The sequence below is a fragment of the Leptosomus discolor genome, chromosome 18 (genome assembly GCF_034619465.1).
Source record: "Leptosomus discolor isolate bLepDis1 chromosome 18, bLepDis1.hap2, whole genome shotgun sequence".
Taxonomy (NCBI): Eukaryota; Metazoa; Chordata; class Aves; order Leptosomiformes; family Leptosomidae; genus Leptosomus; species Leptosomus discolor.
This window is the reverse complement of record NC_141408.1, coordinates 13,638,848-13,655,456: the sequence shown is the minus strand read 5'-3', so window position 1 is coordinate 13,655,456 and position 16,609 is coordinate 13,638,848. Positions and strand designations below refer to the sequence as shown.

The 16,609-nt window shown below is 52.3% G+C and overlaps 1 protein-coding gene across 1 annotated transcript in view; it reads right to left on the bottom strand.

The window, feature by feature from the left end:
- Positions 1 to 744: 744 nt before the first annotated feature.
- AATF (apoptosis antagonizing transcription factor) overlaps positions 745 to 16,609 on the bottom strand; it is a 55,852-nt gene continuing 39,987 nt past the window's right edge. Inside the window, exon 12 of the mRNA XM_086475225.1 lies at positions 745 to 837. Within this exon, the coding sequence (XP_086331351.1) occupies positions 774 to 837 (64 nt within the window). The 3' untranslated portion in view covers positions 745 to 773. The remainder of the gene's footprint in view (positions 838 to 16,609) is intronic.

Here is a 16,609-nt window from a genome sequence, read left to right as displayed (position 1 = left end):
CTCAGCAGTGTGTCACGGTGATGGTGAAGGCAGGATGGCTCAGAGTCATGATCAGCAGAAATAATTAAGCATGCAGGATCAATGCTGGACTGAAAAAAATCCACCAGTGTGCCCCAACTGCAGAAACAGCCCCGCGTTGCGCTCAGCGCCAGTCAGCACACGTCCCTGCTCGTTCAGAGAGGGGAGCGTGAACGGGGAGCTCTGGCTGTCTGCAGGGGAGAGCACCTTCTCTCTCTCTTTTAAGGCCATGTTAATTATGTAAATGACATTTAAATCCTCTTGACTCGGTGAAAAATAAAGTCGCACATCCCAGATACGCAGCCAACGACCAGAACAGCAGGCTGAAACACAATTCCCCCCCCCCCCGCCCCACGCCCCGAATCCCCCAAATAAAAATCTCTAAGGATTTAACACAAACGTGGGTGACCTGATTGCAGGGGCTGGGGGGCTGGTGGTCCCTGCTGCTCTGAACGGCGTCTCCCCCTCCCACCCCCGGCAGAACACTGTGCCTGTGCCGAGCAGATTGCAAAAATCAAGGTCAGGAATTTAAAGAGAATAGTTAAAAATGGATTGTCTCTGGGAGGAGGCAGAGTTCATTCTACAGCTGGAGAGGAGGGCGGTCAGCCAAGCTGCCCCCGCTCGCCCTTCCGAGCCCGTGTGATTTCCCAGTAACGGCCTTTGCGGCTCCTTCCGTGCGGGTTTCAGCAGCCAACCCGGGCTGGGCGCTGAGGCGACAGTGCCGGGGTGGCCAGTCCCGGCGCCCAGGCCCGAGGCTAATTCCGCGCTGGATCTTCGGGACTCGTGATTTTTCCAAACAGGGAACGATAAAGCTCCGTCCTGGGGAAAAGAGGAAGGAGAAAAGTTACTTTTCAAGGTCGAAACGGAAGAGGCTGCCAGCAAAACCATCCGCTCCTCAAAATGAAAAGGCCTTGTGTAATTAAAAATGCATTCGACAATCTTTATTAATAAATACGAGCAAAGGGGAGAACTCACGTAAGACCAATCACGGGCAGGACAGAAATATGTAAATATTTCAGTGTGGCTGGATACCGTATCTCTAGAGAATGAGGTTTTCTATAAGTTTGCCCTTTACAGACAGGCTCTTCAAGTAGGAAAACAAGATTGAATATTTTAATAGGATGTATGAGACCGCAGAGCCATGAGGAGGATTCAATCAGACAGTCTACGTGGGACTATAATTTAGTTTTCATACATTTTCTTAGACTTGACGGTACTTGAAAAACAATGAAAATGACCCAGCAACAAGATCCCAATTAATATCACACTCGCAGTGACTCTGATAACAGCAGCAAGTTTCCTTTTTAAAATTAGGAGAAAAAAAAAAAAAGTGGGCTGGAGTGATTTCTCTTTAATTTTAGAACCCAAGTAACCTGGGAAGAGAGGTGGGGGGAAGGAGAGAGCTTTTTCATAAACCTGGACATGAAGGCAGAAGCACCGGGAGAGCCTTGTTTCCCACACGGGCACTTGCCGCAGCAGCAGCCTGTGGTGGGAGGACGGGGCACACGCAGAGCGGAGCGCGGGTTACAACGGAGCGGGGGGGGTTTCTCCTTCAGAGGTCACCGAAATGACCAGGGGCTGTTGGAGCAACAACCGGACCGTCCCGCTGCCGTGGGCCGGCGTCCCGCTGGGTCGTCCCGGCCAGCGCCTGGGAAAGCAGCTGCCGTAGAAGCCAGGACGGGAAAACTGCCAGAGAAAAGCGACTTTTCCACCACAGGAGCATGGTAAAACACGGCTTCAGAGGCTGAAATCCAGCCCTGACAGAGATCCCGCCAGTTTGGCTGCTGCCTCCGTTAAGGGCGCAGCAGGCACCGCTCTCGCCAGGGGCTGCTCTGGCGCCTCGCTCCCTCACGGAGCACTAGAAGGTGGCAACTGGTTTGAGAACCGCCTGCTCCTCGCAGACACTGCCACGGCAGAGAAGGAACTGCCGAGTCCCGCGCAGAAACCCGCCAGCCGTTAACCCCAGGAGGACGAGGCACAACGTGGCCCGGAGGGTGGGCAGATGCGCACGGGCCGCTGAGACAAGGAACCGTTCTAATTCACAGGGCCACATCTCTTGAATGAATTTTCATTTAGAAGCCAATGAACCAACATCCGCTGCTCTACGCTGAGGAAACGAGTCCGTGGTGAGGGATGCGCCTCCTTACCCAACAAAACGGCCGACGCCGTGTTGCGTCTCCAAAACTCAGCCAAGACTACGAAACCACAGCTGGAGTGCCCGTCCTCAGTGGGGACCGTGCGCCCAGGGTTTGGCAAGCTGAACACAAACGCAAAAGCCAACACAGCTCTGGAGAACGGACCTGACACACCGAAAGCTGAAAAATTCGACACCGGAAAGAAGAAAAACAAGGAGGAGGGAGAGGAAAGCCTCACCCAAGCCTACACCACTTCCCATCTTTCCTGACTATTAGCTGATAAACGCAACTCGCTTTTGCTGTTTCAACCGAGAAACCAGATGGCGGGTGGCACTGCCGCCCCCCAGGACGTTGCGACTTCAAGGCTCCGTCCAACGCCGGGAAGGGAACCGCAGAGCGATGCTGCTGAAGCCTCCGACGGTCACGGCCCTCCAGCCTCGGCGCAGACCCCGTCCTCACGCCGAGCGACCGCTTCCCCCCCCGCGCCGCCACCCCGACGAAATGCCCGGGGCAGGGGCAGCGGCTCCTGTCCGCAGCGGGGTTCACGTGTCGGGAGCGGAGAGGGAAATGCCGAAACCGGTGTTTTCATAGAAGGTCATGTCACGCTCAGGCGGGCAAAGCTGACAAACGCTCAGAGGGCTGGGTGGTTTGGGGACTTCCAGCAAAACAGCACCCGTTTCAGGCCTTCCCCACCCCTCCCCTCCTGCTTTAAAAAGGGCGACTCCGCTGCACGGAGGAAAACGGTCTCGGGAAGGCAAACGGCAGCACCAAACGCACCCGCCTTGCTGGTTTCCAGCCGCGGTGGGAGCCGCAGGAGGCCTCGGGCAGCTCCAGCCTGTTCGCTCCTGGGCCAGAGGAAAGCATCTCCGCCAAGAGGAGCCCTCCCAGGGTCTCGTGGGCTCCTCTTCTCGGGATCGTTTCCATCCTCCCTCCCACCGCAGGGATGCTGCCGTCGCCCCGGCTCGACGCCTCTCCTCCGCGCAGCTCCCGCCGTCCGTTTCGGCGCCCGAGCCGGGCACAGGAGCGCAGGCCCCAGCCAGGGAAGTTCGGTTCCCGGCTGTTAACCCACACCCAGCTCTCGCACACGGACTCGCTCCCAGCCCCTCCCGCCCTGTCGCGGCACAACGTGGTCTCCGTGCGGTTCCCGCGGGTTTTGTACCGCCGACCTCGACACCACTTCACACCCCGGTCCCGATCCGTCACGTGGCTCCGCGGACACGGCTGCTGCTCGGAGGATCCCCTCCTGCCACCGCAGGCGGCTCCGCCGCCCTCCACCGAGGGGACCTGCCCGGCGGGGGCTATTCTTTGTCCTGGCGACAGACCCACGCTCTCCTCCGGCTGCCCAAGTCTCTCGGGCAACCCCAAAGACCGGGCTGAAGAAATCCTCTTTTGGAGCCTACGCGCTGCCAGGGGCACAAACCCGCTCCCAGGCAGACCCTGTCCAGCCTGACCCCCGCCCCGCTGGCAGCAGACGGCTGCAGGGCGTCTCCTTCTCCTCTTCCACACCTTGGGGCGATAGAAACGGCTTCTGTTTTGTCCACAAGCCTCACGGACAGGTAACAGGCTTCAAACCCGCCGGCTCCGCTGGCTTCTTGCAAAACACACCCCAAAGGGTTTTTGCAAAATTCGAAGGGGACTCGCTCCCAAACACCTCCACTGCACAGAGGGGCTCCCACCCGCAGTGCCTCTACACGTGCCCTTCTCCCCTTGCACAGTCACTCATTTTTCTTTACAGCCCCCAGCAAGGTAAGGAAGTTCTGGGGAACCCCACAGAAACCAGCCAGAGACTGCAAGAGCGCCTGGGTTTTCCCGGTGAGCAGGCAAAAGCCAAAATTAAGGTTTCTTTGCAGCCTGCCTTGGCCTTTCCCACTGGTGGAGAGCCACTCTCCGCAGGCTTTTGTCTTAATTTTCGGTTTTTTTGATAAGTCTTCTGATGGGTACAAGAGTTCAGGGATCGATGCTGAATTTTCTCCGATCCTACGGATTTTAAATAAACAGTCATTTTTCAAGCAAGCAGGGCCCAGGCAGACTTCAAGCAAGGATTTGTCTTCGCTGGCAGAGATGCGTTGCCAGCGCCGAGGCTCTGACAGCCGCGCCCCAGGTTTCATGGGTGCCCAGAGGGGTTCCCTGCACCCCACCGGCCCCCATCCTGCCGGGCACGCCGCTGGCAGCCTCTGCTGAAGGAAAATCCCAGTGGAGCTGTCTGGATAACAACACAGCGTGGGCAGACACCCTGGCAGACAGTGTCAGGAGGAGGAGGAGGGAAACCAGGTAACCCCACCACCTCCGAAACAGAACAAATATTTTACCCTGCTAAAAAAATATAATAACCCAACCTTTTTTTTTTTTTTTTTCTGGTGTCTCTTCTCATCATCTCGGCTACCTTTCTTCTACGGCATCTCCCCTCAGCAGGCTTTAACCATGCAGAGAGTAAAACTCATCAATCCTCCAGGTTTAACCTTGTCTCTGTTTCAATTCACCAGGGTAAGTGTGGATTTTAATACTTTCAGCCCCCTTAAGGCTATGCATAATGAACTCGGATTTTGGTTAAAAAAATATAAAAATTCCTCTCCTCCACCCACATATGTTAAACATCAGACTGGAGCCACCGAGTTGAAACAACCCACCCCGCTGCACGTCGGCCACCTCCCGCCGAAGGAAAGGTGACTTTAGCACAAAGAGGTGCTGCTCTGAGCGATGGGCTGAGGAATAACCTATGCGAGTAATTAACAGTACTTACACCTCAGGTAGAGAGTGCGGAAGAGGCAGGTCGATACAGGGGTCTTCCTTGAATTAAAATTTAACTTACCCTTTATTGCAACCTACAAAAGCAAGTAATGAGCACTAACATTTTTATTTCTTTTAAACTGTCATTTAGGCTGTAGAGGGGATAATTACCTATTTCCACTGTAGTAAGGTTTTATCACCCTTAGTGAGGCATTTTCTAATTTAATATTTTTACTATATTATCATAAAACCTGTTTCTGGAAAAAATGATCACGGACCACACAGCCATTTGCCATAAAACATGTGTGTGTAAGTACCTTGGCTTAATTATTGATGCATTTCTGCCGAGCTGACTCCAAAGGCAGAGGCCGGCGCAGGGGCCCGAGGCCCCCGCAGCGCTGTGCCCAGCCCTGCCCCCTCCCCAGCGCCAGGGCCCGCTCCACGGCACCCACAAAGTCTGTACAGCCCCTTCCCCCAGCGCCCTCAGCACCCCAGCAGGCTGCGACCAGAGGGGTACGTGCGGGGGGCGGCTCCGTCTGCTCCCCGCGCCCCTGCGCCGCCAGGAGAATCCTCGTCCCGGCGCCATCTGCCCCTCGGGGGGGGCTACGCGGGTGTCGGGGGGCGGGCGAGGAAGGGACGCCCCGCCAAGGCTCACCAGCCCGGCCGCGCTGCGCGCCCCGGGAGGCTCGACCGTCTTCCCGTTCGCGGCTTAACACGGGCGCAGCCCCCGGCAGGGCCACGGCCGCGCTCCACGGTCACAGCAACAGCCATGGCCACGCTCCACGGTCACACCCACGCTCCACGGTCACACCCACGCTCCACGGTCACACCCACGCTCCACAGTCACAGTCACGCTCCACAGTCACACCCAGCCTCCATGGTCACACCCACGCTCCACGGTCACACCCACGCTCCACAGTCACAGTCACACTCCACAGTCACACCCATGCTCCACAGTCACACCCACACTCCACGGTCACACCCACACTCCACGGTCACACCCACAATCCACGGTCACACTCACACTCCACGGTCACACTCACACTCCACGGTCACAGTCACACTCCACAGTCACACCCACGCTCCACAGTCACAGTCACACTCCACAGTCACACCCATGCTCCACAGTCACACCCACACTCCACGGTCACACCCACAATCCACGGTCACACTCACACTCCACGGTCACAGTCACACTCCACGGTCACACCCACGCTCCACAGTCACAGTCACACTCCACGGTCACACCCACGCTCCACAGTCACACCCACGCTCCACAGTCACACCCACACTCCACGGTCACACCCACGCTCCACAGTCACACCCACGCTCCACGGTCACACTCACACTCCACGGTCACACCCACACTCCACGGTCACACCCACGCTCCACGGTCACACCCACGCTCCACGGTCACACCCACCCTCCACGGTCACACTCACGCTCCACGGTCACACTCACGCTCCACGGTCACACCCAGCCTCCACGGTCACACCCACACTCCACGGTCACACCCACGCTCCACAGTCACACTCACACTCCACGGTCACACTCACACTCCACGGTCACACCCACCCTCCACGGTCACACTCACACTCCACGGTCACACCCACGCTCCACGGTCACAGCCGCACGCAGCAGGGGCCCCGCAGGCGAAGGACCCGGCCGCACCGAGGAGGCGCCGAGGCGAGCTCGCCCCGAGTGCAGCCCCCGCTCCGGGACGGGGCAGAAATGGTGATTTCTCCTCCACAGCAGCCCTCCGGAAGAGCAATAAAAGGCGCAGGCGCTGCAGGCAGCGAGCTCCGCGTGCTGACGAGTGCCCTTCGCCACCCTCCAGCCCCCAGGTACGGCTACCACAGGCATCGTACAGGCCAAAGCCTTGCGGCAGAGCAAGAAACCGCAGAGGGCAGGAGTGCCCTGGGTGAGTATTTACAGCCACAGCACATTCAATATTACAGGAATCATCAAAATATAAATCATGAAACTGTTGTTCCCCCGGAATTCACTTTGCCCATCTGCAGTAGCGCTCTTCCACCAAATATAGAGCCACAGACCTGCACATGGGAGGGGAGAATAGCTAATGCTGTACTACTTCATGTCATTACAGTCATGTTACTTCTTTTTTTTTTAAATATAGTTCCGTAAACTAGTAGAAGAACAATATTAAGGGGGGAAAATTCAGTTTCTGGTGGTTTTTTTTCAGCGTGCCATTAATATAGCGATGCTGCACGAGTCAGTGCTGTGCTGTTTTAGTAAAAGTACCTCCAACAAATTTCTCTGCCTTTTACTTCTTCTCTTCTTCCAGGCCAAAAAAAAAAAAAAGAAGAAGATAATTTAGAACATGCCCCAAGCAGTGCTGAAATAACTATACCTGCCCCATTCCTGCTGACATCATCCACTGGGAACAATGAATTTTTAAGTCACAAGAACTGGCAAAGGATGGAACATGGGTGTTCACCCCTGGAGAAAGGGAGGATGAAAACCACACGCCTCCCGATGAAAACTGAAGCTGGCTGTGGAGCAGATGGCTGATCATTTTCTTGGAAAACTTTCTGTCTGTCTGTATCCTAAGAAACCTTTTGCCCAGCAGTGTGAAATTCAGACTCCCAGGCACCCAGCAAGCAGAGCGGGTACCCAGGAAGACAAAACAAGCCGAAGCCCTTTATTTCTCAATTCCTAGGTCAAAGGCATTGCCCTAAATCGGCGCGTGGGGTGCGGGATCTGGCTCTGGAGTCACACACCTTCCAGCATCCAGTCCCCACGCCGGCATCGCCGCAGAGACAAACCCACGCTACGGCCGATGGCGCGGAGCGACCGAGCGCGGCGGCGACCACCGAAGCAGAATTCAAACACCCGTGGCTTTTCCAGCGAGGGGCCTGACCCGCAGAGCGGAGCGGTGCGGTGCGGGGCGTCCTGCGCGCGGTGCGGGGCGGGGAGCGCGGCGCTGGCCGGGCAGGCGGGCCCACGAGATGGCACTCTCTCACTCGCTTCCCTGCCACGGCCCAAAACCGGAGCGCGCCACGCCGGCTATAAATTACACGGCCAGACGGCTCTCGTCGCCGTGCCCGGCGCTTGAAGGAGATTCAGAAAGGTCTGCCGCAATTCCCTCTCGCTCAGGCAGGTCAGGATTGGGTCCTTCAAGTCTGTGCAAATGCTTTTAGCCCCACGGCTTTAAATTATGGAAGGTGACATGTGACCTCTGGTTTGTCTCGTGAGACCAGGCACAAGATTTATAAGTATTTCAGAAAGCTGGTTCTTGCCCTAAACAAAGGGACTCTGCGCATTCTGTGAGGCTGGATCTGGGGGACGGGAGTGGGAGGACAGCAGAGAGATGGAAGGGCTGCTCAGGGTACTGTCCCCCAGGCTTAACCAGACCCAGGGGTCAGACCTGCCACCTCCGTCACCCGTTGTGAACATTTCCCCCTTACACCAGCACGCAGCCACCTGCCTCTTGACCAGCCTTGAGCTCAGGACAGCACTAACGGGAGCAGAGGTGGCACCTCTCTCATCCTCATTTGGACCCAATAGCATTCCCATTTTTGTAAGAGCTTTTACAGCACAAAGCATTAAAGATGTGGACAAGCGCCTGGGGAAGCAGCCCAACACGGGGACGCGCAGAAACCTCCAGCTTGCTCCGCTGGCATGCTTTCCAGCAGCTTTAATTTCCCCATGAAATTCATAAAACATTGCCTTCTCAGTCTGTTTTTAGATGGGTATTTGAGCAGAGCAGCCACTGTAATGCTGCGTGCGCCCCGTGCGGACGTGCACACAGCCGCACGGAGGGGACCATTCTTTGTGTACCTTAACATCCCATATTCCTAGGATGATTTCCCTCTTTCACAGCTTGCCTGTTTTATAACAGATTTGATGCAGGAGAAGACAAATTGGCTCACAAAGGAAGGACGACAAATCATCTTGCAGCTCTTAACAGGTTATTTTTTTTCCCTTTAAAAAGGAAATTTCCATAACAGAGGCGTCTGTCTTCTTACGAGGGATGTCAAACATCAAACGCTGGGACACGATGATTTCAGCCCATTGGCACTAACCAGGGTCACGTACACCACTTCACTGCTGCCAGCCTCAAAACACAGAAAAACTCCTTGTTCAAACACCAACTCTTCTAACAACTACGGTTAAAAGCGATATGGGATCCTTAACTGCATCTACATGAGCTGACTTCTAAGGCTAAGTCAAAGGTTAGGGGGATAAAATCCACGAAACGAAACGATACAGAAAGGGCAGAATGACTCCGAAGCCACGGTGCCTCAGGACCATCTGAAGCCACGGTGCCTCGGGACCAACGGGTTTAGCTTCACAGGACAACACGCGCTTTTTTCTCGGTTCCCAGCACATCTCAGGTGTCCCCCGCACTGAGCGCCAGCCTCCCAAACCAGCCAGCTCGGGGTGTGCAGCAGGGTACACCTCAGCTCCCAGGAGAGCCCCTACATCTCCCTGAGATGGGTCCCTGCCAGACCAGAGGGCTCCTCCAGAAGCGCCAGAGCCCAGGCAGGCAGCTTGCCCTCCCACCCACAGCCTCACCCAGAAACACCAGTTTCCCCCAAAACGTCAGAGCACTGCACACGCCGAGAGATTGCCCTCCACGTTAGCGCTGCTCTCTTTGTTCCCCAAAACAAAGCCAACACAGACCAGGACAGCCTTTCTTCCAGGCTGTGTCTATATGAACTCAGAATAATTTTTCTCACACCCACACGGTCACCTGCGGTTTGTGCCGTGCAGCACAGAAGCTGCTGGTTCAGTTGTTCCAGAAAGAAGGGCTTTGCTTCTTTTCAGGGACTTCTGTCGTGGTGAACCGACCGGATTGACAATCGCAGAGCCCAAATTCCTCCCTTAATCTAGTCTCATGGTGTTTTAATACCCAAAGTACAAAGTGAGCTAAGTTAAAGGCTGGTATCTCACCAACTTTTTTTTTTTTTGTGTGTTATTTTTTTAATATTAAACTCTCGTGTCATATAAGTAAATTAATCTTTTAATACCAGGATTTCCTACTACGTACCCCCCTCTGCCTGCAGCAAGACACACTGTGACAAAGCAACTGCACTAAGTCCAAGAGTGAGAATGCTGATTGGGAAAATACACAACGTCCTGGCTGAATCCAAGGGAAATGCTCTAATCCAAACCACACTGGCAGCTGGATAATCTGTCTTAATTCAGCTTCCCAGCAGGCACCGGTCTGCTCGGGCAAAAACGGGAGTGGGCTGGATGCTCTTCTACCAAGCACGACCTGAGGCCAACAGGACTGTGGAGTCACGGGCTTAATTTCTTGCACTTGGCTGTGGGATTTCAGGCAGTGATTCCCGCCCTGAGCCCCGTTCTGCTGCCTTGAGAGTCTGCGCTTCCCAAGGCAAACACAAAACGCGCCACCACAGGCGTGGAGAGACTGTGTGTGTACGTGTGTGTCACACACAGCGGCTGTGCTAGAGCTCGCTGCGCTGGAACTTGACCCTGTGCTGAGAAGAACAACAAAAAAATCCCTGTGGAGGAAAGGCGCCGTAACCAGCCCTACAGCGCACGGGCAGCACATGGGAGCTGGAAGAAGGGAGCCAACGCAGACACGCAGCCCCAGCCTGAAGCCCCCGTTGCCTGGGGTTCCTGCAAACCAGGGACATGGCAAGAAGGTAACTTCCACCACAGGCAAACAGGTCATCCGGCTAAACTAACACCATCAGCTGGTGGTGTACGCCCAGTACTGCCTGAAGGCAGGGACCGGTTCGCTAACTGGTGACAATCACAACGTTGAGAGGTCTGAGAAGAGCAGGGGAAGTTTCCCCAGCTCCTGGAAAGGCTTCCGTGCCTCACGCTGCAGGTGGAACTGCACGGTTGGACACAGTCCCGTTAAGCCATCTTCTTCCCGCTGCTTTGGCTCCCAGCGGATGCGCAGTCCTCCTCCGTAATGAAGAACAATTTACTGAGGTAAAAAGCAACCTAAAAAGCCGATATATTCGCCCCCACCTTCAGCCAGTTAGAAAGCCCCGTTCTGGATTTCAGCTTGCACTTGAGAACACGTCTCTTTTGTCCTGCCTGACTTTACTGCAGAAAAGCCTCCTTTTGCCTCCCATTCCTGCACTGGGTGCCATCTTTAATGATGATGTATGGGTGTCCTTTTCCTCAGCGGTGCCGTGGGGAGGGGGTCAAACATGTGACACCGCCAGCATGTGTATCAACAGCAAATTATAAACCGTGTCAATCCAAGTTAATGCAAAGCTGTAATCCTCTTTAACAAGAGATCAAATCAGTGCCATGAGTTATGTTCATTCTGTAATCTGATAAGAAATAGAGTGAGCCTCTAATAAAAGAGTAATGAGAGCCCTTAATGATGCTGTTAAAAGGTAGCGCCAGTTAAAATATTGCTGTTGTTCCAGCTGATTAGATCACTGTTGCATATTTGCACAATCTTGTTTTACCTGTCAGAATAGCCTGAGTCGTTTTGGGAGATAAGGGTGTTTGGACCAAACATCTGTGTCCTTAAAGAATGTCTCTCCTGCAAGTTACCACCCTCCAGAGGTGAAATAATGATGTTCACCAAACTTAGCAGTAATTTGATATTATACCTTTTTTTTAAAGCGTCTGTGTTTAGTCTCTGCTCCACACAGAGCACAGTGCAGAGATCTGAAGATCTATATAGCAAAGCCGACAGAGAGATAGAACAAAACCAAAATCCACACCCAGCTCTTCCCAGGAACGCAGACTTTACCTGTCCTTGCCACAACTAGGCTGTTCACAGGAGCCACTCCTGCAGCCTCCGTTTATAGGAGTCACTCACTTGCCTGTGGACCCGCAAGCCTTCAGCGGGAGTCTCTAGCCTCAGTTTGCCCATAAAGAAATACATCTACCAAGCACAGGAGCCTTCTGTCAGCGCGCAGACGCCTGATCTCCTAAAAACACGAGGCTGTTCAGAGCTAGGCCAGCTGAAGGTGACTGCACAGAAGATCTGGGTTCAACTACAGCTCTAGCCCAGGCTTGTTGTGTCACCTTTGGCAAGTCACCGAGGCTCCTGACTCATGGATTTCTGGACCCAAACGCCCTTGGAGATACAGGCTATCATTTCCCTGCGCCTCATTTCCCAGAGTGTAAACCAAAGAAGACCAGACCATCTTCCCAACTCTGTTGCACATGGTGGTACTGAAGGATGGTTGTATTAAAGATTACACCATGCTAGATACCGGAGCAAAGGGATCAGCAAAGCATATTTCAAGGGAAGGCCAAGAAGTGGCACCCACACGATGCCACCCTCAAACTCAGGGGAAATCACAACCAGAGAGAGGTAAACCCTGTTCTAATCCTGGGTAGTTCCTGCCCAAGACGGCTACCCCCTCCTCTGGACAACCACCACCGCGCTCTGACATTCAAGCTTTGGCCTTCAGGTCCCTGGTCTTGGGGCAGGCCCATTTACATTGCAATGACCTTGGACCCATTAGAAAAACCTTGGCCCAAGAGTACAATAAATGTATTTAAGTCTATAAACACGTACCCCAAGATAACCATAAAAATCACTTTCCAGTGTATGTTTTAAAATACTACCAAAGAGGGGTTAAAACAGAGGAGGGCTCGAGGCCACCAGTGTCCCACACATTACAACATAATATATGTGAGCACAAGGTTAAACAGCCATGCCCATGCGTAGGGTGCATGAAAAACTGGCAAGTGGAAGATTAATTGCCTGCACGAATGCTATTATTCCAACCAGCAGCAAGAATAAGAAGGAAAGTGGCAGTGATGTTGACAAAGGCAGTTATTATACTTGTACGCTTCTTTTCTCAAATTCAGGCTGTAAAACCATTCTGCAGTGCCTGTTCATCCCCTTCCCCGTGCAGCGCTCAGGCTCCTTCTCCTCACACGCATTTGTTCTTTGTTTCCCCAGCCAGTGGCAGTGGCAAGTGATAAACCTGACGTGCCAGATCCCCTGAAGTCCTGGGCATCCCACAGCCACGACAACACCACACTGGGACCTTCAGGTGAGTGCCAGCAGCTCCTTGCACTATCGTAAGGTCTCTCCGTACAGCCAGAGCGGTGTAAAGTGGCTTAAATGTGCAGGAGAATCAGGCCCCAAATGCATTCCTAGGCTGCTACTTAAATACACAGGGAACAGCAAGGCACTACAGCGACACACAGACTCAACAGCAGTCACAGACAACTCCCCTCCGCTTTTGCCCCAGTGACAAAGGGCTTGTGCAGTTCATCACGGGGAGTGAGGACTTGGCACAGCCAAGGAACAACCAGAACCACACCACCACTCGCACCCCCCGGGCTCTACACCATCCCCCCAAGCTCCTGCCCATCCCCATCTGCACACACGTATTTATTTACGGGCATTTTCCAGGTATCTACCTGCCGCTGTAGCCGCTGGCAGAACTTAAGGGGAATGTTTCTACAACCCTGTTTTATACACAGCTCACTGACACTTTAAAATTTCTCACACTACAACACAGAGCGCCCCGTTGTTCAGATGTGTATTTATTTTGAGGTCATGCCTTTTAAGTGCCTGACCAGAAAAAAAAAAAAAAGAGGCTCAGAGCACGATCACATCACTGTGAAGTGTATACTTGCATTTTCAATCTAGTAATTCACACTTGCAAACAATAAAATTACCTTCTTCTGTCACAAAGGAAAGCTGTTATCATCACTGCTTCGCTGTCACGCGTACAGGCTCGGTCCTTTCTTTTTAATTCACCTGCAGTTTAAAGCAGATGTTGAATTCTTCTTGCCTTGTGCCGTACGCCTGTGTGCTGCTAGAGATGGCCCATGGCAAGTGCAGGGGCATTTTAAACAGAGATGTGAAGTGACCCCTAAAGAGTGGCTATGATTTTGAAAAAAAATGACAAGATAGCAGCAGATATCTTCATTTTGGGAGAGCTGAACCAAAACACCTATTGAGGACTAATTTTCAGACAGTGGCCACTTCAGTATTTTGTATGTCTGGGTGCAAACAAAAAAAGGTGTAAACTAGGGAGGAAAGGAAGCAAGCTGTGCTAAACCACACCCAAGTTGTCAGTGTGCGAAGCAAAGATGCCCACCCAAATGTGGAAGAGGAAAGAAGAATCTGTTCTTAAAGCCCACATTGAACAGCACAAGAAATAACAGGCCTAAATCACAGCAGAGGGAAATTTAAGCTCAACATCAGGACTAAACAGTGCCAAAGCACATCCTGTGGGGACGAAGCTTCAGAGAAACTGCTTAAGGAAGACTGTAATGCCTGCAATACGCAAAGGTAAGGCATATCCTTTGTGTTACAGGCAACCAGCAGGCATTTTGGCAAACACTGAGGAAAGCTTAGGCTTCTATCTGCCTCTTGTCTGAAACTAAAGCTTTCCGATGTATGTTAAAATATGAAATAATACTCCTATTACTAAACCACCGTTTTTTACAGGCACTTCTCAACAGCAGACCTCCGTTGCACCGAAGGGGAATCAGAGTCACAGAAAACCAGAGCGACCTGATCAAGGTCATCCACGAAGCCACCGGCAGAACTAGGAACAGAACCTGCCCAGCCTGGGTCCGGCATTGCCCCGTCCACATCCAGGGTTTGCTGGGGAGCCTGGTCTTGGCAGAACGGGATAGAGCTGCCCACATGGTATGACCCTCAGGCACACTGGCTGGTGTGCGAACGCATCAACCACCAGCCTCGCTCTAGACGGCTCAACCAGCACCAGGAGAGAAGCGACTAAAACGCCATTAACAGAAAGTATGGCGGGCCTCCAAAGCGACTAATAAACTTAATGTAAGAAATAAGTTCCCGCCGTCAGACAATAAGCAGCAGCAGCTGCTGCCACGCTGCAGCCACCACAGAACCAGTAAAACATGCAAGCGAGGTAATAACCCGCTCAATGTGGAGAAAACCCCCAGGAGACGTTTTCAGTAAACCAAATGTCAAACCCTCTGTCCCCACCGCAATGATGACTATGTCGACAACAGCGTAACGCAGAGAGCATCCTATCAGCTCTAACAGCTTCTGAGGGTCAGCCAGACCCCGTGCAGCTTGTGGTGGGCTCAAGGTGCCTCCCGAGAAGCGAGGGGAGTAAGGGTGACGAAGATGGCAGCCGGATGAAGCGTAGCTGAGGCCCAAGAAGGCTGTTGTGCAGAACGACGCCACTGTCCCAGCTGTTCCGACGCACTTCACGTTTGCATTGACTCGCTGGAGGATTTTTGGCTTACAGAATGCATTCTCCATTCAACTTTTGGAACACAAGTGAGCGCAGTGGACTGCGAAGGAGGAAGCAACGTCACCTCTGGGGACAGCAAACATACTAAGATAACCCCTAGGTTATTAGGATCGGTCTCACCATTTTTTTTATTACCCTCCTCCTCCTCACACCCCCCCCATGCAAGCTAAGCTTGCTTTCCTCCTGGGACAGAGCAGGGGTCTGCATGCCTGCCTAACCTGTAGGACAGTGCAATATGTAGTATAAGCAAGAAATGACGGACACCCTAACCTCATCTGAAATTCTCAAAGCGTAACGAGTGACCAGTCAACTGGGCATAATACTAAGACGGAGAAATATTAGAGTCATGCATATTATTAATCAATATGGTATAAACTGGTTCCTCCTATACACACATACGCCACCTGCTAACTACCCTCAGACAAAAAATGTGGGGAATGAGCAGCACGTCCCAGAATCATTCCTACAGGATGGTACGACTCTGCTAGGAATGTGTGTCTGTCCTGCCCCATGTCTGATTCAGGGCTACCCCAAACAGCAAAGACACCTGTTCCATACAGGTAAGGAGGTCCTTGCCAGCTGGGAAGCACAGATAGCTGCTAGCTCAGGCCCTGCATACCAGAAACAAAAATGCACTTGATTTATTTGCCAGACAGATGAAAGTGTGTATGCCTAATCTCACAGTGCCTGAGTCACTCCTGTCCCTCTCTTCCTATGATCCAGACAAGGAGGTAGAAGAACTGACGACTTTTTATGCCTGGAGGCATAGCTTTCACCCTGCACGTTTATTTCTGTGGCAAGAGGATCTAGACAATATTCAGAAATCAGAGCAGTTTGCTCACTTGAAAAAAAAAAAAAGAAAGAAAGAGTAAAGAAACGATGAGAAAGACACATGATGAAACAGCACAGGCCTTATTATGAGCACAAAACGTCTCAGTGCCAGCTTACTGGAGAGCTCTGATCCAGGAGGCTGTGCAGTACCCCAAAAGGCAGCAGTTTAAGAACAGCAGGTATTTGGTTTCCATTTCGCAAACAGACAAATGGCATCTCTCTCCCACAAAGCACAAACATGTTCCACAACCCAGGGGAAAGATGTTTCTCAAGCCTTCTACATCCATTCACTGGAAAAATTATTCCACCTCCTTCCACAAGACGCTCAGCATTCTGAGATTTAGTTTAAAAATGTAACACTTAAGAAATACGGGTGTATGGGTAGAAAAACTACCCAGTAACTATGCACAAGACTTCATTGATATTTTCTTTACTAATTAGCACATTAAAACATTATAGTCTTCCAATAAAATTCTTCACTCTTTAAATAGACATAAACACATGCACCATTTAGGTCTTGAGTGAATCTTGACTGAACTATACCAGTTATTAACTCATCTAAGAAAACGCATACCGAACAGAATTTAAACCAGTTGCCATTTCTGTTAAAAGAGGAGTTCTTTCTAAGTTTCCATTATGCCTGAAGACACCAGATAACTTAGTTGTCTATTTCCAAAGCAATTCCATAATACCAGAGGATTTCAAAATCGGAGGAGTTTT